We start from the raw sequence: 27,190 nt of genomic DNA, 5'->3' as shown, positions 1-27,190 counted from the left end.
ATCATTCTCTTTGTTGCTTATAAGTAACTCATTTGGCACTTCTTATTGGAGGCTAATACAGCCAAGTGTGTGGGAATGTCCCATTTCTCTGTTAAGCCACAGCTCACTGGGATTGCCTGTTTCGCATTTAAAATCTGCATCTATGCTGAAGTAAATACCCCACTAACAATGCATAATAGTCAGTGCCGTGCCTGCTTGGTTGACATGACACAGAAAGGAAACGTATATGTCTTTTCCTGAGAAAAAAAACCTTTCAAAAGAAAGGTGTAATCTTGGGAGACCATCTTCATTTTGAAGCATATACTGGTGCAATCGATATCAGAAACACTACAAGGAGGTGCCTTACAAAAATTAGGACTAACATGTGAGGAGTATTGAGAGTGGCACCACTGGCATACAATTGGAGAAGCCACCTACCTCTACTATGCTGGCATCACAGTACTCCAGATAGTTTTCACTCGCACTCAAGCTCCGACTGGCCTGTAAGGAAATGGTGCAATGCCCAAAACAAAAATGAAAAATGCTAGTGTGGGCCATTTTGACGTGTTACTTCACTATTCGGTTAGCAGTTTTGCGGAATAAATATCTTTAAAATGCACAATTTGCATCACATTTAATCCAATAACCCCCTGGGTATTAATCAAACAGTCCATCACAAAAGTTGCATTTGAAACTGTGGGCCAGTTACTCATTGGTGCCCGAGACAAAGCCCGAGTCCGACCTTGCTCGCACTTTTTTCATGTTCAGTGCTGTAGTTTTCCTTCATTGTTATGGTCTTGCAAACATGCAAACCATTCGGGGTAAAGAGAGTCCAGGCTTTTTTTTAACTTTGCATTCTGGGATTCGTAGTTATAATGGGAAACCAGGGGTATATTAAAGAGGCTGGAAGGACGTCTCGAATGGTCTGGTGTGAGGGTTCGCATTTTTTCGAAATGATGTTTGTAAGCCTTCTTGCCTGCAGCTGAGAAGACTTGCCTGCACATGTTAGCAAAAATGCCTCTCTCTGGAGCAGTGCAAGGTTTCCAAATGCAAAAGGACACTGTAAAAATGGGAAAGGCGTTTTTTTTAAGGGCAGTTTCATTTGATGCAGTTTTGTGCACGCACATAGCCGATCACAGTCAATATGGTTTACCTTTTTGACACGTGGGAAGGGCATGTGGGCGGAGCCTTGGGAAGGGCATGTGGGCGGAGCCTTGTGCAACTGGGCGCAGACTTGTGTGGCAATAGGCGGGGCTTAAATCTCAGGGTTTTTGCTGTTCAAACGTAGGCAGGTGTGCAGGAAGGAAGCACTCATGCGGCTGTGGTCAAAACGGGATCGACATAGGGCTTAATTGCCAACTAGGTGAGTTCATTGCTGTCCAAACAGTGAAAATCGTGGTGCGCAAATAAGGGTGGAAAAAAAAGATGTGTATACGCTGTACAATTTTGTATAAAACCCGTGAATACAGCAAAAAGCCCCTGCCATTTGGAGGTGGAAAACATGTAAGTACGCCTACGAAATCCGACTTGTTGGCAGCTGAATTTGCAAGACCAGCTGTTGCTGCAACCAAGAGGAAAAACAACCCCACCGGGGCACCGGCACCTAATTACACCTGCCCGTGCACGGCACCTAAATACACCTGCCCTGAGTCTCTTCCTAAGCACGTAGACGTCCTACGTGAAAAAAGCCACGACGACTTAACGGCGTTTCAGAAATAGGTGAACTACGTCATGGCGCCTGCAAGGCATTTCATAAAGTGTCGGCCAACTTTTAAACAAACACACAATGCTATCTGGTCTCATATGGACTTTAAATGTGTGTTTCAATTGATAATGACAGCACCTTAAGGACTCCGTTGACCAAACGCTCTTTTTCAGTTTCCAGGCAGCATCAGGTGAGTGCTGAAGATCTAGCTCTTCTGATTGTAAATGCATTTCTTTTATTAAACAGGTGGTCATAGTGGGTGGGAACTAAACCCCGTCATCGTTCCCTTGTTTTGAGACCCAGAATACCGGCAACTTTTATTAAAATACTTTTTATTTTTTAATTTCATCCTTGCTGGGGCCTCGAACCTGAGCCCTGCTCATACCAAGCCAGTGCAACATTTCACCGCGCTAGCTCTCGAGTGCTGGAGAAGTATTATTTCTTTCCATAGTCTGCTCAGGACACAGAAACCATTCCCAAGCAGCTAAAAACGCCCAGCTTGATTGCGATCTGCGTATGCATGGCTGTAGGGGCTCAGACTTGTTGGGAGGGATGTGTCTGTGTCTGGCCATGTTCTTTAAGCGGTGCGAACAGAGGGTGGTGAAGTGAGGTTGCATGAAGGTGCATGCTGAGTGGGACAATACTAATGGTGATCATTTTAAATCCATTTTCTTGCATTGTGTTTTCTTCAGTCCTACTAGAATTGTTGTAAAACACAATGTTGCAGGGTGGACTGGAGGAAAGGCAGGACACAGGTATGGGGTTTGAATGGGGGTGGAGGATCACGGTGAATATGGGGGGGAGTGCGCATAAATGTGGGCGGGGCAGAGGGAACATAGTTCACCACTATATTTTTTTAACACTTCGACCATTGAGGACATATTACTAGTTTGCAGAGCTGCAATTTGGCCATTTCTAACTGGAGTGCTGAGTCTTCTGAAAGCTCAGTTGAAAACCCGGCTACTCATGTGTGCAATGTAACGGGACAACTGCTTTCAGAAGGTTAGGCAGCGCTCTGTGCAGTCTTCTGGAAGTGTTCTGCTCGTTGAGGCAGCAGGATCTGGGTGAGACGTGCTGGTCCCAAGGTCTGGCGGCCAGAGCGCCGCTCCATCTTGTTCCGGCTCATTCCCTGCAGTGTATATGTATATACACCTGCGCCGGCTAATGATTGCGGACGTGTACTGTATTCAGTTCCAGTGCCTACTCGGAGATAATGATTGCCCAGGGCTAATGATTGCAGATCAGATACTTTCTCTGGGTCTAATGACCCTTCTGTGGATAATAACCGCAGGCACAGTGTCTGTTCTAGGTCTAATGGCTGCAGACACAGAAACAACACCTGATGAATATCGGCAGGCACTATCTTCTCGGCGCTAATGGTAAAAGCCCATCCCAGCCTCTGGCTGGAGCGAACGAGTGCAGATTCAATACCTGCTCTGAAGCTAATGACTTGGACCTGCTCATCAGCTACATCTGACAATACCTGGCGTATGACAAATGATTACAGACACAGTACCGGATTTGGGATACCGATTCCAGACACAGTACCTGCCCTGGAACTAATGACGTTTGATGGGACCTGCTAATCTGTTACATATGACAGAATACCTAAATGATGTCATGCACAGTACGTATTCTGGGGCTGACGATTCCAGTCACAGTATCTGCTCTGGAGCTAATGGTATTTAATACAATGCCTGCTCATGAGCAAATCTGGGGTTAATGGCTGTAGAAACAGTAAAAAGCCCATGCACGCTTTTCCTTTGCCATCCTTTCGTTTGTCTTTTCCAATTCCTAATTAGCCTCTGACACGTCGAACCACACTCTCTGAAATGAACGTTCAGCGTAAAGAACTGATCAGTAGGGATAACCCATCGTTCCACGATTTTCAAAACGTGTTTTGTGCAACTGATGGGATGCTCATTCATTTCACTTGAGCCAAAAAAGGTTGTAAACCGTGCACAAAGGACGCTTACATGTATGCATCATGGTTGTGCACATTGAGATGCTCTTTTCCCACCAAATGCACAACTGCGCAAGGAAGAGGAGGAAAAGGGGGTTCTGGACATTTTCGAGTAAATCACGATTTTCAAAAGAGTTGCACTTTTCAAAGCACAGGGGGGAAAAACATTTATCTGTGCCTATTTGGAACAGGTGCAGGGGATATGAAATGTATGGGAAGGTTGTGTGTGTGTGTGTGTGTGTGTATATATATATATATATATATATATATATATACATATACACACACACACTGGGCCAGATGTAACCTCCCCTTCTTTTCTCCCCCCTCCCATGTAATCCACGACGCACCCAGTCCTGTTCCCGCCCCCAAGTCCATAATCTCTGTAGATGGCTCCCGGTCCCAGGCTTCTGTGAGTGGCCATCTTTCTTACCAGCTGGTGTGCGGGCCCTTGCACTGTTTGAGAACACCCCTCCTCCCCCTCTAGTAACTTCAGCCACATCTCCTCCCAGCTTCCTGTGAAGGCATCCTCCCCAAGTGGAGCGAGTAATCGCACCAGCCCCAGCAATCTCATTTTCCCAGGGCACCATGCGGCCCAAGAGTCCTGCTGCAGATGATGCAGGACAATGTCCCAGTCCGAGAGAAACCTTTGGTGATCCCCTTGAATCGAATAGGTAACCCACTGCAGTGCCACAAAGTTCCAGAATTTACTAACCGATTTGTGTTCTGTGGGGAAAGCTTTTTGTTTCCAATTGTGTGCCACCACAAGCGTTGCTGCCTCTATCAGTCTTTCTTTGAGCTTTTGAGGTAGATTTTCCAGAACCTCGCCCATTTCAAGGATGGCATCCATATGTTGTCCGGAATCTGACTCCCAAACATACTAGTCATTGCTGCACAGATCATGTGCCAATAAAGCTGTTTGACTGGGCATTCCCACCAGAAATGCTCCTACAATCCCAGTTCCCTACATCCCCTCCAGCAGAGCACGGACTTAGTTGGGTACAATGTATGTAGTTTTTCTGGAGTGAGATGCCATTGGGCCATTTTCTTAATCCACATCTCCTGACTCTGGATGGCCTGCATGAGCTTGTCGATATCTGCCCATAACTCCAAGATTCCCCTTGGAGCGACTGCCCCACTGCAGTTTCCCACTGCTCCATATAGTGCAATGCCTGGCTCCTTCCCCTTCTGCTATAATCCCATATCACGCTCGTACCAAATGCCTCTCCCTGTGTCCATCGTTACAAACCGTTCAATGGGTGTGAGATCCATGGTATTCACTGGCCTGACCATTGGGTTTGTAAGCCAGTGCCTCAGTTGAGAGTATCGATACCTCTTCCCCCTCATCTAGCCTAAAGTCCTGCTTGCACTGTGAAAAGGATTTAATGTCCTAACCCGAGAACATGTCACATAGTTTGTGGAACCCTGCCGCCTCACACCGATTGAAGGCACCCCTTTTCATACCTGCTGTGTACTAGGGATTCCTTAACAGCGACGTCAGCGGGGAGGAGAAGGTGGTCAAGTTCACCCTCTGCACCAGCTCATCCCATGAGTCCCCCACTAGGGCCCCTATCCTGCTACAGGACATGTTTGCAGGCCTATCCCCTGTGGGGCGCCACAACACCTCACCCAGCAGCGAGCCCACCACTGCTTTGTCCATTCAAGACCAGAACATCCCACGATCGCCCCTGCACCCATCCTGGATCACTCTGATTTGAGCCGCAAGGAACGGAGGCGGATGTTTGGCGCTCACAGCCCTCCCTTGCTTCTGGGAGACATTAGCATCTGCATAGCTACCCAGGGTCTCTCGCGGTTCCAAATAACTGGCCCCACATGTTTTTGAAGAGTCCTGAAGAAACCTTGGGGAACCCCCACTGGTAGGGCTGTTTACTAGTACAGGATTTCTGGCTAAATCACAATTTTAAGGGCATGTTACCTCCCCATCCAGGATATTGATAATGGCACCCATTCCGCCAGCAGCTGTGGCAGATTTTCCATTAAAGGCAGATAGTTAGCATGGTAAAGAACACACAGAGAACCAGTAATCTGGACCCCCCAATATCTAATGCCGGTTTCCGCCCATCTATTGGGTACCATACCCTGCATTTCCTGAACCATTTCTGAGGGGGCAGTCAAGTTTACTCACTCTGACTTGTGGGAATTTATTTATAACCCTGCCCAGCCAACCCCGACCCCCATGGGAATGAGGTTTCTGGTTCTGTGATCAAGAGGAGCATGTCATCAGCAAATGCTGCAACTCTATGCTCCTCACCCCCAAAGGGAATCCCCCTTGTATCCGGGAAGGCCCTAATGCTGACCAAGAGCGGCTCCAGGTGGATGGTGTATAAGAGCAGGTAGAGCGGGCAACCCTGCTTAGTGCCTCCTGAGATTGTGATCCTCTGGGAGTTGGCTGTTATTTGCTAGGTGCAACAAGGGAGTTCGGTAGTTAGCTGTTAGCATTGAAAGAAATTTACCCCCATGTTGTGGAAGAGGAATGGTGATGCTAGTATAAATGCAGGGGTTCTAGATTTATTTATTTTTTTAAACCGTTGACGGAGCCACTGACTGTTATCCGAGGTCTGCCTATGCATAATCAGTTTCGGGAGGAGTTTAGGACCTTGGTGTAGATCTTTGTGTCTAGATGAATGAGGGCAATCGGCCGGTACGAACCGCATATAGTGACCTCCTTACCCTGCTTTGGGAGCAGCACAGCCTTGGTTTTGAAGCGCAGTATCAGTGCCTCCCTAAAGGTTTTGTAGAAACAAGCTGCAAAGCCGTCCAGGTCCAGGACCTTTCCTAATAGCAAGGCAGCTATAGCCTCCCTTACCTTTTTTCAGGAGTAATGTCTCCCTCAAGTTCTTCCGGTTCTTGACTGATCTTAGGGAGTGGCACCAGAACAAGTATTCCCTTTGGGCTGCCTCCTCTTGAGAATATGATGGGTACAGGTATGAATAATATTCTGTGAAGACTTAAATTATGTCTGGTAGAGCAGGGCTTTCTTGCCCTCCCCACCTTTATTTTAAGGATTGTCCTTGCCACTTTTTTATTTCATAATCCACCTTGCTAAAAGGCAATCCACCTTATTGGTTTTGATATAATACCTCTGTTGGAGGTTGTAAGGAACTCATGGTGGCAACAGTAAAGACAGGCACAAGTGATCACAGTTCAAGGGTGTTTATTAAACTGTAAATGCAGTGTGGAAAAACGCCTAACCTAAATCTAAGATTGGAGCAAGCTTCGACCATCAAATGAAAATAAGGCAGTCCTTGTGGCGTCGTGCCAAAATGAAAAAGGCATATACTAAGAAAAACGATTGCCAATCCTTACTCTAAAGTCTGGGCTAATATTCTCAATGAAGGAAAAGTGTTCACAAATAATAAGTCACGATGTGATTGCCAGGGTTCTTCCTTCCCCACGTTTTCAGCAGGGTATAAGGAAGGACCTTGGAGCACAGTACACGCACAAGCCGACAGTTCCATTCCAGCTATCGGGTTCTTCGATGGTTAAGTCTCTTTTCAATAAGTCTCTTGCCGTCGAGGGCCTGATGCATTCAACACACAAACAAAAAGTACAGTTCCAGTCATATATGTTGGGTAATGGCTTCAGCCATGGGTCCCCCTCTTCCGGGTGCAGACCCCTCACAAATTGTATTCAACAACAAAAATAAACAGTTCTTTTCTCAAAGAACTTTAGGTGATAACCTTTCACCCCTGGATCTCCCTCGGTCGGACTCGGACTTGGCTGACAAGGAGGCCATTCACTTTCCCTGGTCTTCCATTTGTTCTTACCTTCGTAAACCTTAATCTTTTTAAACGGCTCTTCAGGCTTTGCCCCTTTTTGTTGGCTTCTGTCTGCGGGTTCACTCTTGCCAACTTTTACCAAAAGGTTGACTCTGGACATCACTCCGTCGGGTTCATTCTTGTCAACAACCTGTTCATATATCAATTTTCACCATGCAGGATTCATTTCCCTTAGCTTTCACAATCATTGGTCGGTCAAAGACTTTCGACGGTACAGAGGATTTTACAAGACCCCTGTATGACCACTTTGACCTCTCTTCACCTCTTCCCAAGGCCTTCTGGTTACGGTAGTCTCCACCATCAGGTAATCGCCCAGAGTTTCCTGCATGAGCACTTGCGTCATGCCGGACGCCTCTGTTGCTGGTTTTCCCCCTCTTTTTCAATAGTTCCTTTAAAACTTTCAAAGTTCAAATTAGCTGCTTGCTACTTTCGTTCAACACAGTTCAGTTTCTTATCGACTCTCCCCTGGACTCACCAGCTGTGACAAACCGCTTGCTTGGCTTTCTTCTCCTTCGAGTCAAGGCTGGTAGCACGGAGACGGAGACCAGCTTCGAAGAGGGTCTTGTGTACCATTTGACACTTGATGCAACACACGTTGAACTTTGTTTGCAGTCTTATGTTTCCGTCTGCAGAGGTTTCACGGGACTTGATCGAAAAGGGCAAGGTCACTTCTCTCCTTGTCACCCTACCGGTATTCACCGTCTTTCGACTCCTCTTGAACTGCCATGCTGAGTTAGCTCTCACGCCGTGCGGTCTGCCTTGCTCATCCTGTGCTCTCCTGCTCCACCTTTTATCCCTGTGGGGAAGGGCAAGGGCCGCCAGGTGTGTGTGTGTGTGTATGTGATTCTGGTCAATTGCCTGACTTTGCCTGACGATTGTATTGGGACATGTCAGGTAAACGGTTCTGGTGATAGTCTGTTGTCTTCCATGTTGTGCGAAAATGTTCACGTCGGAAAGGGGGGGAGGCAGTGTTTTGGAATATCCTACGTGGTAGGATGGGGAAAAGGAGTTGAAAGAAGGGGATACCACATTTTACCCACCTGTCTGTGTCCCACTCCCCAAGGACCCCCCATCCAGGTGATCCTCGTCCACCCCCAGGAACTGGATCCAATAGTGATGGCCGTGTCCTGGCCACCTGAATGACGGATCCACAGGGACTAGCTAGGGAGACACCTTCAGTTTTCTCACAGGTAGCGCAATGAACGCTCTGCAGCTCTAGTCTGCAAAATATCTAATTTCACCTTAATCAGCTGATATTCCCTTTGCAGCGTACTCCCTGCATTTGCCATTTGAGCCATTATTTGTTAAGTTTAGCTTCCAATTCTCCCTGTAAGAGACCTAGTTGTTTGTCCCTCTGGCACTTCATCCCAATGAGCTCCCCCTCAATGTAGCCTTAAGCATGTCCCACACAACCCGGTCACGTATACCCTCTGTTGTGTTACGTGCAAAGTAATCCAAGATTGTATTCTTTATGTCCTCGCATAGGACTCCCTCCTTAAGGATGTGGCTAGGGAACTTCCACCGCCATTGATCTGGTTCATTCTGCCCCATATTTAAGGTAATTGTTAATGGGCAAATGGTCTGCCAGGGCGATCACTCCTGGCTCTATCCCACAACCCTGCCCAATAGTGACCTCGAAATCCAGGGGTAATCTATCCTTGAGAAGGCTATATGAACATGGGAATAAAATGTGTAGCCCCCCTCAGTTCCCTCCAGCCATCTACCAATGCCAATTGGCCCATGTGTTTGTTCAAGCAGACAGATGACGCCAGCTGGTTGTGGAACACCCTTGCACTCCTGTCTTCTCTCGAGTCCCACACCAGATTAAAGTTGCTTACCAATATTATCTGCCCTTTGGCAAAAGTCTCCAATTTGGGCAGTGTCACCTGCAAGAACCCATCTTGCCCCGTATTGGGGGCGTAGAATGCTGCCACTGTATATGTTCCCCTCTCTCATTGGAAAGCGGCTGCCAGATACCTACCCTCTGTCCCCCTCTGTAGTGTAGCTATGACCTGGAGCATGGGATGTCCCGAATAGCGATTTTTACACCCCCTCCCCTGTCTTTCCTGGGGCATGGGATTGGAACAGATGGCAATATCCCTTGATTTTCAGCTTATGCCTGACTCGCCTCTGTGTGTCTCTTGGAGGGCTAAAATTCCCAACTCGTCCCCCCCGCTCCCCAAGAACTGTTCCACCTTCCTTCTCTTAACTGGGGAATTAAGCCCCCTGGCATTTAGGGAAGTCACTCGAAGCACTTCCCTCTTTCCCATGGTTGTCTTACCATGTGGCTCACACTAATAAGGAGTGGTTACTGTTGGCATGCTCTCTCCCCCCACCCCCCGAATTTCCCTCTCCACACTGCCCCCTCTCTGGGTGGGCTCAACCAGTCTCTAGCTCCCCCCAACCCTCCATCTCTGGAATTGAATCATTGACACATCCCAGGGCAAACCTATGCAGGTCTCCCTAAACCCATGTAGATAAACCAAGACATCCTTTCCCCGCCCCCAGGCGGGCTACGTTGCGCTCCTGTGTTGATGGATGTGTGGGCACTTTCCACTCCCCCCCCCCCCCCCCCCCCCCTCATCGGGGGGGGGCTTAACTGTGTCGCTTAGGCCTCGTTTATTTTGGCCCCCCACATTTTCCTCTTCAGCAGTTCTCTCGCTCGTTTCTTCTTGCCCTGGTGACCCTTTGTTCTCAATCTTCAGGACCCTCGTACTTTCCATGCAGGTGGTGACCGATGCTGTTTCTCTTCCCATTTGAATATTAGTCCAAAGGTAAAGGTGCATTGGTGCATATAACGTATGTCCGCTCGTATTATGGTGTGCACCACCGGGCCCATCCTCCTACGCGTCACCAGGGTGGTCTGGGCTAGATCCAGGAATAGCTGAACTTCCAAGCTATTGTAGCTGATTGTTCTGGCCCTCCTGGCAGCGCAAGCACCTTCTCCTTCTGCCTGTACTCTTGTAAGGCCACCATTACATCTCTGGGTCTGGCCCCTGGCTCTCCCCTTTTTGTATGCGGTACAGCTCTATCAAAACCAGTCTTCAACCTCCTGCAGGTCCGAGAACACTTGCTGCGCCATCGTGCGTAGATCCTTGTCTGCCACTGGCCTCAGTGAGGCCCTTTATTCACAAGTTAGATCTTCTCAAGCGGTCTTCCAAGGTCTTCGCTCTGGGTCTCGAGGTTCTGCGTGACCTTTGCTAATTCTCTATCAGCTCGTCCATCTTCCTTCTGTCCTCTGTGACCACTTGTATGGAGCTCTCCGCTGGATCGGTCCGCTCCTCTTGTTTCATTATGCCCCCCTTCACCTCTTGCAATGATTGGGACAGTTCTGCTCGCATCATGCTCCACTGTGATTGAATGGTGTTCACAATCCTCTCCCCAAAATCCTGAAAGCATTGGCGAAGGACCTCCTGGGTGACCACTTAATCTTTTGCGGTACCTGTCAGCGCTCTCAAATCCTCTCTTGCCCCGTGCTCCTGTTCTCCCCCAGCCGGTACCTTGCTGTCTCTGCGCCAGAGTCTCTGATTGCCCTCTTGGCAACTTTGTTGTCCTATCCCTTGTTTTTGGACATAGTGCGTAGGCAGGTCTGATGGGGAGAGCCCTGCCCCCTCCTCTTCTACCTGATATTGTGTTGCTTCCTTCGGACCTCTTCTGGACAATTTTACAGGGCATAGGAACCTCCTCACTCTGCCGCTTTTCGGGTTTCAAATGCCCCTCTTCCTGGCCTTGTGCCAGGATCACTCTGCCCTGAGCCCGAGCAAATGGCCTCTACCTTATGCCCAGCATGGATGTAGATGGACTCTTTAGCCCTCTTTCGCTGTACTGCTCCTCTTGGCCGCTCTGTGTGCGCAGCTCTCAGCAGTGGGCTACGGGCATGGGGCCCCCCCGGATCCTCCTGATCTCTGAGATGCTGCTTCTCTGGCGTGGTGGCACTCGGTCCGCCTCGATCTTCCTGCTGGCACTCGCCAGCACGGGAGCCCCTGCTCCATGAGCCCAGCCCCAGTGGCCTCCAATATCGCAGGCAGCTGCTTCCTGATGGGCTCCTCTGCCGTCCGACTGCGGCTTCTTTCCACCCCCCCACCTCCCAGCCGTACTGGGCGCTCGGCTGCCCCGGATCTCCCTGAGTGGTTCTTCCTGCTCGCGTTCTGCGAGCGTGTCTTTCAGCTCGGCCTGCACTGTGCGCGGTAGGCAATGCCTCCGCACCTCCTACACCGTAGAGACGTAGGCCGCACACCTGCCTCTGGCAAAGTCACCCAGCAATCCGGGCTGCTGTTCTCCACCACTACAGCCTACATCGATAAATCCCTGCCTGGAGAAGGCTCTTTTAATCTATCTTTATTGTCTTTGGCCCCAGGGGATGAGAGCTCCACGATCACGCTGCTCTCCCCTCAGTGGCCATCTTGTAATCCCAATGCACCTTTTAATGGGTATCCATCATATATGCTTTTACAAACAAATCGGTGCTTTTATGTGGCTGCACTGGAATTTTGGGGCACCCAGTCTAGCAAATCTTTGCTGTGGCATGAGATAATTTAACAGGATGTCTAGACTGACTTTTCGGGCAGCCAGTTAAGCCATTTCTTACTGTGGTGTGGCTTTTTTCATGGAGCATCAAGGGTAAAAGAAAACGCGGTGAGCATTATTACGCATCTAGACTCGCATGCATTGTGCAGCCAGTTTGGACATGTTTTCTTGTTGTGAGAAGGTATTTTTAAAGGCAAAGCCAACAGGAGTGTGTGGCAGAGCCATGGTGGCCATGTATCATTACTGGAATTAGGGTATGTTATGTCAGTTGATGTGTACCGTGCGCTGCTACTCCCCAGGGGCAGTCTGTGTGGCTCTGAAAAAAGGAGTGGCTGGGAGGTTAGGTTCAGAACCAGGAAGAACTGGTGTCTGTTTTGCATGTGGTCATTTGTGAGTGACCTCATGCATGTAACCATATGGGTAATATTCCATGCCTCGCGCGTGTGGCAGCGTTTTGTGTTGGTGTTGGTGTTAGTGTTGTGTGGTTACGATGGGTTGGTTGTATGCACTGGTTAGATGGTGTCCATAAGAGATCCAGAGTCACAGGTGGTCGTAGCTATAAGGTAGTCCGGCATCTTGGTGTGTTGCATTTTAGATGGTATTGGCATTGGGCTAAGTGGGTGGTTCACTCTGGATGTCGGCATAGTAATGGTTCTCTGTATGTTTACGAGTGTGGCTAGTTAAAGATCTGGTGTAGAGGCATCCATAATTTTGGAGGAGAAGGAAGGGATGAGGGTTGGGAAAGTCGGTCAGTTTATGGTCTCTCTCTGGGGCGGCCCTTTGGATGCCGCTTGACAGTATTTAGCCTGGTTCTCGATTGCGGTTCTTTTGCCCCTCTCGTCTCCTCTCTAGTTTGTCTGCGGTGTTGTTGTTTCCGGTGTCGCTTCTAGGTTGTCATTCTCTGCTGACTAGCCAGGTTATGAGCCATTTCCGGAAGGTGATGTGGTCTTCTGTGGTTCTAATTACTTTGGGCATGTTGTTCCAGGTGTTAGCAATTAGACGTGAGAAAGCTGTTCTGCCGAATTCCCTTTGTGTGTTGCTTGTCGTTGCTGGATCTTAGTTCCCTTTCTGGGCTATACCGGCTAATCTTGTTTTGGAGGAATTTCGCTCCTTGTCTGTTCAAGGCTTTGTGGGTGATGCAGAGTGCTCTGAATTTGATGCGCTTTTTTTACTGGTAACCAGTGCAGGCTTTTCAGTGCTGGAGTGATGTGGTCTCTTGTGTTTAGGCTTAGTAGGATCCTGGCTGCTGTATTTTGCACCCTTTAGAGTTTCGTGTTGAGTCTTTCTGGCATTCCTATATAGCGGTTGTTGCGTAGTCAATTCGTGCGAGTATCCAGGATATGATTGTGAGGGTTCTGTGGGGCAAGGAGTGGTAGTGAGTAATCCACTGAGTAGTTATGGGAGCAAGGAGCATTTTTTGGGAATTGCATTGACTTGCGGTTCCGATACTCAGTTGTCCATGAGTATTCCTAGGTTGTTTACTTCATTGATAATCTCTAGTTGTGTTCCCATGCCGATTGGCCAGTCGAGTTGTGGGTTCCCTCCGTCGAATCCTGCGGCCGAGAGCATTATTGTTGTTTTTGCCAGATTCAGTTTGAGGTTATTTGTTGTCATTCAGTTGTATATGTCTGTGAGGCAGTTGTTGAGGTTATTTTGTTCCTTTGCTCTGTTTTTCACAATTGGTTGTGTAGTTGTAGGCAGTAAGTCCATGGGATCGAATGATTTTCATCAGTGGGCACATGTAGAGGTTGAAAATTAGAGGGGAGAGGCTGAAACACTGTGGGACTCGGCAGGATATGTTTTTGGTGTTGAAGGTAGGTGATAGGTTGGTTCTTTCGGTTTGTCTTTTGGAGCGAGGTAAGCCACTTTCATGCGGATTCCTGTATGCCACATTCCATCCATCTTTTTATTAGTGTTGCGTGGATGATTGTGTCAAAAGCCACTGATATGTCCAGTAGTATGAGGGCCGATTGGGTGTCGTCGTCTGTGTTTATTTTCAGGTCTTCCAATATCGATAGAAGTGCTGATTCTGTTACTCTCATCAGTCTGAAGACAACTTGTGATTGGTCGAGTGTTACGTATGTTCTGATGTGTTTAAGAAGGATTTTGTAGACGTGGTCCTCCAGGATCTTCGCTGGGTAGGGTAGGTTGGATATCGGACTGTAGTTGCTTGGGTCTTCTGCGTTTTCTGAACTTTTTTATCAGTGGTTTGATGAATGCTGATTTGAAGGTACTAGTCCTCTTTTCAGTGATAGGTTCCGGAAGCATGTCGCTGGGATTCTGTTGTTGAGGATTCCTTTGAAGACCTCTGGGGGGCGGGTGTCCCTTGGAGATCCTGCAAGGTTAGTTTCCTCGGTTAGTATGGCGAACATTTCCTCTGTGATTGGTTCCATGCAGATGTTTTGTTGTAATCTGTGTTTCGTCGGGTGTCTGTGGTCATGGTTGTATTTGTCCCGGCTAGGTTCATGGTCTCCTGTATTGTCTATTTTTGCCCTCAGATGGTTGGTGATGTCACAAAGTGTTTGTGTAGGGGTGATGGAGTTTTTGCAGGAAGAGGGTTTTTATCCCTGCAGAAAATTGCATCCAGGGTGCGGCCGGCGGCGTGGATGGATAAAGTCGTGGTTGGATCAATTTATTATTTGCTTGAACGGCAAGGTTTCCAGCAGTGCGCAGTTTGAGTTTACTGTGTACTTGTTTTCTTTTTCGACCCAAATGTTGAAATCTCCAAGTAGGACTAGGTTGTCGTGGTGGGTTGATAGCATGACAGCCTCGTACGCTAGTTTGTTGCAAAGTTGGAGTTGTAAGAAGGTGGTCTGTAGATCAGGAGGAATACTATGTTGGATGTGTCGTTGAGTTCTATCTTGATGAGAAGGGATTTATAGTGTTCTTCGTTGGTTGTGATGATTCGAGAAGCTCGGACGTGTTCTTAGTGTATAATTGTGATTCCGCCTCATTCGGTTTTCTCTGTTTATTGATTTATAATTTTCGGGTATTGCTTCGTTCATGATGGCTTTATAGTTGTCTGATATCCAGGTTTCTGTAAGGAAGAGCATGTCTGTGCCTCCTTCGCTTACGAGGTCATGGATTTCTGTTGAGTGTTTTGCCATGGATCTTACGTTGAGGATGCTGTAGCGTAGTTTGCTTGATTTCCCTTTCGGGTTGTTATTAGTATTGTTTGTTCTGACCGGTGTATTGTTGGTTTGTTTTCCGTTCCAGGTGGGTTTTCCCCAGTTGAGTCTGTTTGGTGGAGTGGTTCTTTGTTGGTCAGTCTCTTCATCGAATGAAAGGGGTTGGTTGGTTCCAGTTCGTTCCGGGTGGTAAATAGGGTAGCTACCCCTCTGTTGTTCCAGTTTTGGTGAAATAGTGGGTGTAGATTGTGATGGATTCCAATTTGTCCCCTGTTCTGGTTGGGGTATTTTTAATGGTGGAGACCGGGTTGAGATGGTTTTATTAGTTGTCATGTTCAGTTTGGTGTCCTGGTTGAGTCTGCATTTGTGACACTTGTTGGCTGTGCTGTTTTTGTTTACCATGTTGTCGTATGTGGACAGGTAGCAAGCAATGTAGTATTTGCTCTTACTATTTGTATGGTGGCATCTGCAGTGCTTATTGAGTTTTTTGGGGTTGTGGGATCATGCCGGTTGGTGCCTTCCCGAGTGATTTTGGTTTTATTATTGTTTCTGTTGTCTGTTCTGGCTTCTTTGTCTTTCTTGTGGCGAGGCTTGATGTGTGGGTTGTGTTCCTTTGAGTGAGCGTCCTCTTTTGATTTCGTGTTTTTCCTGGTCTTTTGTGTTAAGTCTTTGCTGTTTGTGGTTTTTTGTTGCCTGTATTTGGTCAGTTGCGGGTAGTTGAGACCTCGGTTGATGGGACTTTGTGGGTCCGTTTGTTTATTGCTTCTTTCTTTTTTTGGGTCGCTCTGGTTTTTATTTTTATTTATTTTTTGTTGTTTTGTTTTTTATTCCTGGAGGTCCTTTTGATTATGGTTGTTGTTTGCTTTGTGCATAATCCAACAATCATGAATACTGTGTGTGAATACTGGCATATATTGGTTCAGTCAGCATGGAAATGTATTGATTGTGAGGGTGCTGGGTTCTTGCTTTTGACTGGGATGGCAAATGATTCTCACCCAGGGGGTGCATGCCATGTTTAGGCCTCTGCCTTTCACCTTGGCCCAACACAGTCTCAAGCTTTACCCTTGCCACATTGGGGATTGTGAGGGTGCTGGGTGCCTGCTTTTGACTGGGATGGCAAAGGATTATCACCCAGGGGGTGCATGCTATGTTTAGGCTCTGGCTTCCACTTTGGCCCAATATAGTCTCAAGCTTTACACTTTAATCTGTATTAGTACGCATATCAGCCTACAGACTCTGTTCTGAAGTAATCAGCAAGTCATCCCCAAATCTTCAAGATCAAATCTGCTTCATGGCGATGCTCTTGAAGTAATTAGCAGGTCATCCCAGAATCATCCCCATCATTCGAGACAAACGTACAATCTCTTGAAAGTGATCAGCAAGTCATCCTAAAAGCTTCGGGAACAAAGATTTTTCTAAAATGGGAATGATGTTAGCATAGTCATTAAGTCATCCTAAGCGTATGCCGAAATCATCACCCACCATTCTGAGACATTTGCTGATGACTTTAACAGCGTGAAGACGTCTAATGATGTGGGAATAACTTCTAGTGTAGTTCGATGATCATCAGGTAACTCCAGGATGGACTCTAAAGTCCTCCTTTTAGACCAGGGCTTGCACTTGATCTGGTGTAAGGAGCGCCAGAAATGTACCAGGAAGTCACACACTAGGCTTTCCCTCGTGTGTGAACACACGGCCTGTCTTCTTCTGCACATTCAGGAGTGAGCTGGCTTATAGGCAAAGCTTCCGCTTTTATGGTATTTATCCGCATTTATTTTCTGTCATATAAGAAGATAATTCACACCGAGTATTTTTCTACATTTATTCTAATTAAAAAATGTCATTTATTAAAGCACACATGCAGCCATAGAGGAAAGAAATGCTAGCTCCATTTTTCCCATGACAACAAACGGTTGCTCCTGTAACTGCTGCTACCTGCCTTAAGATGTATGCTGTTAGCAATTTGAAGAACTTAAATGCTATTTTTTTTTTTTACAACTTTTACACTCTCCATGCTGCCAATCTGCAGTGTGATTGGCCTGTGAGGTCTGAGTGACATCATAGAGAACCAGACAAAGACCTTGTCCGTTATTTTTTTTTCCCATTTTATAAATAAATACAGACAAAAAGCAGATTGGTTTTCATCTATATTTATGTGTAAAAACAGAAAACTGGAAGCCTTACTTGTAGGGAACTCTGGAGTTTTCCCGGTAAGTCTCTGCACCCTGGACCTCTTTTGTGAGGTATCCTATTTTATTTGCACATTTTCTCATAGGAAAAAGGTTTGGCTTGCTGAAAATGTGTAATGCGCGGCAACAATTTTTCCAGGGCCTTTTTTTTGGTTCCCAGCCTACCATGTAAGGAACGCATGGTGGCAACAGTAAAAACAGACACATGTGATCACAGTTCAATGATGTTTATTAAACTGTATAGGATGGTTGGTAAAACGCCTAATCTAAACCTATATCTAAGATGGGAGCAAGCTACAGCCATCAAATAATAAAAAGGTAGTCCTAGTGGTGTCTTGGCAAATAAAAGGGCCTATACTAAGAAAAACCTATTTCCATCCCTTACGCAAACTACAAAGGTGTGTGGGATGATATACACAAGAAAGAAAGAAGTGTTTACAAATAAGCCGGGGTCCCCCTTCCTCATGTTTTGGGCACGGGTCAAGGTGGCACTCGTGAGCACAGCACACTCCTTCCCCATTAGGAGATAACGGTTCCGCTCTCAGCTATCGGGGCCTTCGGTGGTTAAGTCTCTTTTCTACAAAAAGTGGCTTGCCTCTGAGGATGCATTTCAAAATAATAAACAAAATTTCCTTTCGGACTGCACTTGGGGTGATGATTCTTCACCCCTGGGTCCCCCTCTTCCGGGCTCAGATCCCTCTAGAATATCAGCCTCCCTCTGTCGGGTTCGCTATGGCTTGTATTCACATACTTTTATCCGTGACATTCATGTGTCGTTAGGGTGATTGCTTCTCACCCCTGGATCCCCCTCTTCCGGGATCAGACCCTGCTCGAATAGCGGCCTCCCTTCATCAGGTTCACTATGGCCCTTTTTCGGTGGGTGATGGCTTTTCACCCCTGGATCCCCCTCTTCCAAGCACAGATTTGTTTCAAATGTTTGCCTCCCTCTGCCGGATTCACTCTTGTCAGTACACTGTTTTTCAGTACTTTTAGGCTTCGCCCCCTTTTCATCGGCATCCCTCTGTCGAGTTCACTCTTGCCAACTTTTCCAGTCACGCAATTGCTTGAACAGTTATTACAATGCAGGACTCGCTTCCCTTAGCTTCACAACCATCTGTCGGTAAAACACTTTCGATGGTACAGAGGATTTTACTAGACCCCTGTATGGTCACTTTGACCCCTTTCTCGTGCCGTTCCCAAGGCCTTCACGTAATGGTAGTTTCAACAATAGGGTAATCGCCCAGAGTTTCTCGAGTGAGCACACACGTGGTTCCAGACTCCTCTGCAGCTGTTTTTCCCCTCTCATATTAACAGTTCTTGTACTTTCTTCAATTAGCAGTTCGCTACTTTTGTTCAACACAGTTCGGTTTCTTATCGGCTCTCACCTCGACTCACCAGCTGTGATGAACCGATTGACTTTTCTTGTCCCTGGAGTGAAGGCGGGTACCAAAGTGGCAAGCGTCTCTCCCCGGTTTAGTTATCAACGGAGGAGGGCCCTGTGTACCGTTGATATCTGCTGCAACACATGCTGGCTATTGTTTGCGGCCTTACGATTCCTTCCGCTGAGCTTTCACAGGCCTTGGTCGGAAGGGGCAAGGTTGCTTCTCTCCTTGTCAGTTTGCGCTGTCTTTCGCCTCCTCTTGAACTGCCATGCTGAGTTAGTTCTCTTGTCGAGTGGTCTGCCTTGCTCGTATTGTGTTCTCGTGCTACACCTTTTATCCCTGTGGCGAAAGGAATGGGCTGTCGGGTGTGTGTGATTCTGGTTCATTGTCTGACTGCCTGACCCTTGTGTCGGGACATGTCTGGTAAACGGCTCTAGGTTAGTCCGCTGTCTTTCACGGTGTGAGAGTTTGTGTCAGAAAAGGGGGTATGTCATGGGAAATTATATCCTTCGTACTAGGAACTAGGAATAGGTTGGTAAATTCAGAAGGGTGAGATTTGTGAAACAAAACGGGAATGACCGGATTTATTATCATGAAATGAACAGGGGGGGGATTGTGGGAATGGTAGTGTTTTGTCTGAGCAGATTGGGTGTGTGGGAAATAATAATCGGAGGGACGGGAATAAGAATGACTGGGAGAATTCAGGTAGGACATAGGAAAACAGTTTCTGGGAGAGGTAGTTTCTAAATGCAACGGCATTGTTGGATTTGGGCAAGAGAGATGCGACGTGAGCAAGGGAGGCAGATGTGGCCTCAGGGACTCCATCCTCCTCACCTTCTTCTTCGATATAATGCTGCGTCTCACCTGGGGCTTTCCCCTGAGCATAACCCTGGGATCCCTTACCCATGTGATCCTGCCTCCTTCGTCTACCCCTGGGGTTGGGATTTGAGAGATCCGGTTCTTCCCTGGCCACCTGAATAAGGGATTCTCTCGATCTACTTGGGAGAATACCCTCGGGTTTCTCACAACCCCTGGGCACATTAGCATCCTTCCCATTTAAACAAAAATAAATAAATAAAAAATGAAATGTGAGTGTTTTAAGGTAGCTTGTTTATTTCTGTGCTAAGCTGCTTCAAGACTTGTTTGGCGAGTAGATTGCACCTTAACAATGGCAGATAAAAGTGCAGGTGGCTTCAGAAAACAAGTAGGTCAGGGGTAAATGGAACTTGACGCAAGTAGTCCGGTCTGGTCAGTAGGTTGCCCAGGAACACAGACGGCCCATTGGATGGAGGGTATGGTGGACACATCTGACAATGCATTAGGTGGCACGTGAAGACAGACCAAGATTTAAGTAAAACCTGGACTTGGGCAGGTAAGGATGTAGGGGAGCCCTGAACACAGATCAGCCTCGGGAGTAGGGGACACCTGAACTCGGGCAGGTTGGGATGTAGTGGGAACCCCTGAACACTGATCAGCCTGGGGAGTAGGGGAAACCTGAACACAGACCAGCTGGTGTGTCGAGGGAAATTGAGCTCGGGCAGGCCTGGATGTAGAGGAAACCTGAGCACAGACCGGCCGGGCTGGCGAGGAACACCTGGTTTCCCCCTCAACCCAGGTCGGTCTGACCTGAGTTGAAGGGGAAACCTGAACTTGGGCAGGCCAGGATGTCGGGAAAACCTGAACACAGGCTGGGGAGTAAGGGGAAGCCTGAACTCGGGAAGGGCAAACCGAAGCACAGAACAGCTGGTGTGGCGAGGGAAACCTGAGCTCAGCTCAGTGTAAGGAAGGTATGGTATCAACAGTAAGACCGACACACGTGAACACAGTTCAAGGCTTTTCTCATTAAAGTCCCTTGATTCAAAGGTACAAAATGTACAAAAATGAGATACAAGCGTATTTCCTTCTTACATGTATTCAGCAGGGGTGCTTCACCCTGGATCCCCCTCAACCGGGCTCAGATCCCTTTTATTTTACAATCGTAACTGTGGACCCCCTCTTCCGGTCTCGGAGCCTACTTTTTACAAAGTTCAGAGATTATTTGTTTCTCGGGTGACTCTCTGTTCTCCTCGCATCCCCCTAAGCCGAGCTCGGATCTTTCCTCTTTTCAATTAGTCTCCCTCAGCCTGGGTTGGACCAATTGCAGTTGTTGGTTTATCGAAGACTTTCGAATGTGCACAGGATTTAGCTTGACCGTTGCAGGACCGCTTCGATGAAAACGTACGTTTTACAATACAGTTGCCATTAAGTTGGATACCTAACCGAGACCTTTGAATGAGCACCCACGTGGCCCCGGACTACTCTGTATACAGTATCTCACTTGGCTTCCCAAAGTTCATTCACACCTCTGGTTTCCAATTATATTTGCGTCGCTCGTCACATGCGTTTCACACACTGTCCTCTTTGGATTTCTTCATACAATGTTGCCGCTTGCAACCTTGGTTCAAACGCAAGCTGGTGTGGTATCCTTCTCTCTTACTCACCGGCTGTGCTGTCTTTACTGGTGCGGCTTTGTTGTAGGAGCCAAGGACAGTGCCACAGCAGCAATCGCTCTTCCCCCGCCTTGGTTATCGATGCAGGAAAGCCCCGGCCACCTTCGATGCCCAGTGTAGGTTTGTTCAGCTTTACTTCCCGGTCTTAGGCTTCTTATTTTGAGAAGGTTCGCGAATGTAACAGTCTTTCATGGTCAAGGGCACTGCCCTTCTTGAAACCCTCTCTGGTCTCGCCGTCTTTCTCCTTGTATTAAACTGCCATCTTTGCACTGCTGTTTCCTTGTGTGCTTTTCTTCGGCTCAGAGTGTGCTTTTGTGCTCCGCCTTTTATCCGTGTGGGGAAGTGTGATGGATGTCAGGTGTGTGTAATGATCAGTAGTTGCCTGACCATGGTATTGGGACAGGATACAGCTCTGGTGTTAGTCCGTTGTCGCTCACGCCGAACTGACCGTGAGAAAGTGTTTGTGTCGGGAACGGGTGTCGGGAACTGTGGGAGGGGTAGAGTACCTAAGCATCCTACCTGGTAGGATGGGGAAAAGGTATTGCAGGGAAGAGAATACTGTGTCTCACCATCGGTGCCACACTTCCACTCCCTGAAGATCCCTCATCCAGGTGATCCTCCCACACTGGTCCACACCAGGAACTGGATCCAAAGAGACGGGTGTGTCCTGGCCACCTGGATGACAGATCCCCAGGGACTAGCAGGTGAGACACCGTCGGGTTTCTCACATAAGGCAGGCCAGGATGTAGGTGAACCTGAGCCTAGACCAGCCTGGGTGTAGGTGGAAACCTGAACTTGGGCAGGCCAGAATGTAGCAGAAACCTGAACACAGACCAGCCCAGGTGTAGTTAGTGGGAATCTGTACTTGGGCGCACCAGGATGTAGGGGAAATGGAAAGGCTGGGGAGTATGGGAAGCCTGAACAGAGATCAGCCGGTCTGGTGAGGGAAACCTGATCTCAGGCAGGCCAGGGTATAGGGAAACCTGAACACAGACCGGCCTGGGTGTAGGGGAAAACCTGAACTCGGGCAGGCATGCATGTTGGGAAAACCTGAACACAGGTGGGACCGGGTACATGCCTCTCAATCATTTGCGTCGCCATGGTGGGTGAAAACGGAGGATTTTGTTTTTGATTGTTTGATGGCCCATTGAAGTTTATGGACTGGCAAGGGGCTTGGCGGGTTAATGAACTGACTCTGTGGCAGGAGACACCTGCTAAAAGCAAGTGAGTTAAGACATGTCTGTGTAGTGGATCCCTGAACACAGGCAATTCAGTATATGGGGGAAGTCGGAACGCGACAGGTCTGCGTGTTTGGGGAACCTGAAATTGGGCATCCTGCGTGTGGGGGAAACCTGAACGCAGGTGGGCCTGGGTTAGGCGGAAACCTGAACATAGGCATTCCAGGGTGCCCTTGAAACTTGAACACAGTAACGCTGAATAGTATGTAGCACCAGATCCGAGGAAGGCCTGAGTGTAGGTGATACGTAAAGACAGTAGGCCTGGGAGTAGGTTGCACATGAACCCAGCTCATGTCAGGGAACAGATGGTGCAAAGGATTTAGGAAAATGTTATTATGATAGGACTACAATCCATAAATTCATTGACTATCCTTGGTGCCAGGGTGGCAAAGCAGATCAGAAAACATGTTGGAGTCTTGGACCAGCCTTGCAGACACTGACATTCAACAAGTTAGGGTGCTTAAAAATAGTGGCGCAGTGTTTGTATGTATTAAGATGCAAGTAACAGATTTTTCTTTCGTATTTCCCTCTCCCGTAGGAGCACAGCTTGTTGCGAGAATGCAGGTGTTGTGCAAGGCCACATGCAGCGGACACCCCTGAAACGTGAGGTATACCCTCGCCCCCACTGGGCCAGGGCATGGCTTTCTCTGGGTCTGCAGCGGCAACCATCCCTAAACCCGCGCCAGCCCGTCCGCTGACTGACCTGGATTTCCGCTCAGCGGCCCGTATCGAGGAGCTCAATAAGCTGGTCCAGGAGTTTGGCAAGCATGAGATGCGAGACTACGATGACCAGCGGGCACTGGAGGTGCACAGTGCCAAGGACTTCATCTTCTCTATGTTGGGTAAGCATGTCGCCCACCCAGCTTTTCCACCCAATCCTTGGCATCAGAATTTTGTTTTCTTTTTTTTTTCTTTCCTCCCATGCACACAAGTAAAAGTTCCAGCACAAAATCAATTGGAATGGCTTGTTTAAACTAAATACAAAATTACATTCCATATGAATGCTTGTGTCTGTAAGGGAAATTGATCCATTTAGCTAGGCCATCAAAACCTGTTGGTTGACGTCTTTAAAAGATGATCTGCCCAAATGAGTTATCTCAGTGGAGTTTGGATACCCTTGAAAGGGCTGATACATCTTCAGCACAGCCTATGCAGACCTTTCAGAGCAATAGTGTTCAGCATCCATGGCTCTGCTCTAAGCCAGATAGGATTCGCTCCATGCCAAGGTTTGAAATTATTGGGAGCTATCACCTCCTTGGTGACCTCAACATCCACCTCGATTCTCCCTGTCCCTCATCTCTGCTCTTTCGCAACCTCTGCGATTCCCTCTCTATCCTCCCCTCTGGCATTTTGTACTCTGCTGACACGCACTGATGTCTTGATCTCCCCTGGCCGCCCCCTCTCTATCCCTCTGACCACTCCTCTCTCCTGGAGTGACCACTGCCTTATCTCTCACTCTGTTCACCCCCACCCCCTAACAAGCCAACCCCAACACTGCCACTTACTTTCTCGGACATCCGACCTATGAAGCGTGTATCAGCTGAGGCTTTCGCTGCCACCTCCTCTCTCCCTCCTCCGCTGGCTGACTCACACCCCGACACAACTCTGTCCCTTCTCTACTCTTCCAACTCTGATACTTTCTATGCTCTTGCCCCTGTCATGAGGATCCGCTTGAAGTCCAAAGCCAAGTGCAATTCCTGGTATGATTCAAACCTAGTTACACATTAGTGTGGGGCGACTGAGAGGAAATGGAGGGCTTCTTGGTCATCCTCTGACAAACTGGGCTGTTGTCTGCTCCAAAGGCATTACTGACTCTCTGTCCGCACTAAGAAGAGAGCCCACATTCAAGCCTGTGTGTCTGCGGCATCTAACAACTCGGCCAAACTCTTTAAAATCTGCAAGGAGCATGCCAACACTGCGGCAGTCTCCACCACTCCTCTTGCCTCCCAGGCTCTCTGAAATGCCTTGCCTCGCACTTTATCTAAAAAACCCAAGGCATCCTGTGTACCCTCTCCTTCCCTGCCCCTCCTATTCCCTCTGTCTGTGCTTGCAGACCCCTCCTTAACCACCCCCCACCGTCCGTCTCTTCCTTCCCTATTTTCTCCCCTGACAAGTCCATTCTATGAAAGCCTTGTCAAAACAGGTTCATCCCTGTTGCTCTAAAACCATCAAGGACCACATTGACACCCTTGCTCTGGCCCTTGCCAATTTTTGCAACTACTCCTTTGCCTCAGGATCCTTCCCCTCCCCTCTGAAGCACTCCCTTGTGCATCCTCTTCTCAAGAAACCCACAGCCGATCCTTCCTGTCTGGCTAACTATCGTCCACTTTCCATTACCCCCTTTCTGGGCAAACTCCTGGAAAAGCTGGCCATCTCTCAGCTTAACTTTCATTCAGATTCTGTTGGCTGTCTCCATGACCAGCAGTCTGGCTTCAGAGTGGCCAGAAGCACGGAAACTGCTCTCCTGAACATCCGTGAAGATCTGCTCACCAACCTGGACTCTAACATTCACTCCGTCCTCATCCTTCTTGATCTCTCTTCTGCCTTTGACACGGTAAACCACACCATCCTGCTCAACCATCTTCGTGATAACCTGGGTATCCCTGATCAGGCTCTGGCCCTGCTGACCTCTTTTCACTCTGAACGACCCTCCCAGGTCCAACTGGGGTCATTCCTATCATCTATCTTCCTCTCTACCTGTGGGGTTCCCCAGGGGTCTAACCTCTCACCCTGGCTCTTCAACCAATACCTGGCAACTCTCGCCCACTGCATTGCCGTTTTCTGCTCAAATTTCCAGTGCTACGCTCGACTCTTTTTCCGTCTGCCCTCGGCCACCACCTCCTCCCTCTCCCATATCTGACTGCCTAACTGCCATCCAAGATTGGTGTGCCGCCAATGATCTTTGTCTGAATTCCAGCAAGACTGAGATCCTCCTCATTGGCACACCATCTCCATCTTTTTCCCTCACTCCCTGGCCGGCTTCCCTTGGTCGTCCTCCTACCCCTACCTGCGAGGCTAAGAACCTCTGGGTCATCTTTGACTTCACACTTTCCTTCTCCGCCCATATCTCTGAGGTCTCTAAAAAGTCAAACTTCCTACTGCACCTCCTCACAGGTACTCTGCCATTCCTCTCCTTCCCTCAGACGCTCACTGTCTCCCAAGCTCTGGTTCTCTCTAGGTTGGGTTATTGTAACAGCCCCTTTCTAAATCTACCTGCCTCTACTCTCCGTTCCTCTGCCACTTATCCAGAACAGGACTGCAAGACTTGTCCTTGGCCTCAAGCCATAGGATCGTAACTCTTCAGCTCTGAAATCTCTCCATTGGCTCCCAGTGGATGCAAGGATTAAATTCAAAACCCTCTGCATTGTCCACAAGGCTTTCTGGGGCCTGAGTCCAAAATACCTTCAGCTATCCCTCCGCAAATACCACCCCTCTCGAGCTCTGCGCTCCTCTAACTCCCTCTGGGTCAATCATTTTTCAAAGAAACGAGCTAGGGGTAGATATCTATCTTCGGCTGGGGCCTCGCTGCCACTCTAAAACTTGAGGAGAACCATCTCCGGTTCTGGAAGCACCTCAAGACCATCCTCTTTGCTTCTGCCTTCGCTGCCCTTCTCCACTGCTGATCTACTTTCTCTTGGCACTGTGCACCTGGCCACCCAATGTCCCCAGGGCGCAGGTACCTGCTCACCCGGCCACCCTCCTGCACTGCCTCCTGGCCAGCCCTTGCACTGAGGACTGTATATGTACCCCCATATTCTTCTTTTTATGCACTTATCAGACTTACCCAGTCTGCTGCCTTTAAACACAGCACTTGCCACTTGCTGGCTGCACTACCATTGTTTATTGCCTCCATTTTCTATTTATTTATTATTTATCTGCTCTCCTCCACTCCGCACATTCCACTCTCCCCCTTCCATGCACTTTTTCCCTTTTCCCCTTTCCCATGCACTTGCGCGTTCTCAATGTCACTGGGCCTAGTAAGCTTGTTGTTTTTTTTGTGTTCTCCCCTGTTCCCCTTCCTTGCCTAGTCGCGCTCTGAAACACTTGTGTACGAGCACGATACAAATAAAATATCATATCATATACCACCTGATGCAATGAAGAGCTTGACTTTCTTGACCCCAACAACTGCTAGGAGCTACGTTTGACTCCCCAGACCAAGGTACCTATGTGACATTGACTTTGTGTGTTGGTTGGGACTATGTATAAAGAGATATTGCGGCACATCTGGAAGACGTTGAAACCCTATTAGTTTCTATGTAAGGGAGAAAAAGCTAGATCTTCTCATGTAAGTTTAATTTTCAATATGCTACGTCCTTACTCCCCAGAGGTAGCTACTGCTTGCCTTGAAAGAGGCCGATAGCCAGAAGCTGCTGTTAGCACTTTCTTACTAAATTACTAAATCCTTATTTCAAGCTCTGCAATACTCAGATTGCGTATGAGTAATCTGCATAACTCTTAGTCCTACTCTTCCTCGTCACAGTATTCAGCTGTAAGGCTCTGCCTCTCATACTGGAACTTTTTTCTTCCTGAGGTATAAATCTCCTACTTACGCACAATAAACCAGTACATAGCATGCCTGGAAAGATCCCAGGCCCTTCCACATCACGGGAGGGTTGGCAGTATTATGATTAGGAACAATAGGACTAGGTGTAAGATTACCGGTAAGTAATGTGAACGTTACCTCCTCGTCCCTCTTCCTCATCCCAGTACTCGCCTATGAGGCATAACCAAGCCAAAACAAATGGAAGGGCCCAAAGGAAGCAGGAAATCAAGAGGACACCCAGGAA

General features: G+C 48.1%; 1 protein-coding gene across 2 annotated transcripts in view; it reads left to right on the top strand.

The window, feature by feature from the left end:
• The first annotated feature begins 1,255 nt into the window (after window positions 1–1,255).
• TMEM102 (transmembrane protein 102) overlaps window positions 1,256–27,190 on the top strand; it is a 95,080-nt gene continuing 69,145 nt past the window's right edge. The window contains exons 1-2 of one of the 2 annotated variants that reach the window (XM_069644448.1): window positions 1,256–1,342; window positions 22,939–23,242. In XM_069644448.1, coding sequence (XP_069500549.1) covers window positions 23,038–23,242 — 205 coding nt within the window. In that variant the 5' untranslated portion in view covers window positions 1,256–1,342; window positions 22,939–23,037. Of the gene's footprint in view, window positions 1,343–1,641; window positions 1,875–22,938; window positions 23,243–27,190 lie in introns of those variants that run through there. The other variant, XM_069644457.1, reaches the window with a different exon arrangement.

This window comes from Ambystoma mexicanum, chromosome 1p, assembly GCF_040938575.1.
Source record: "Ambystoma mexicanum isolate Mex_15411 chromosome 1p, UKY_AmexF1_1, whole genome shotgun sequence".
NCBI lineage: Eukaryota > Metazoa > Chordata > Amphibia > Caudata > Ambystomatidae > Ambystoma > Ambystoma mexicanum.
Note: the sequence above shows the minus strand (reverse complement) of the source record. Positions and strands in the feature narration are given on the sequence as shown.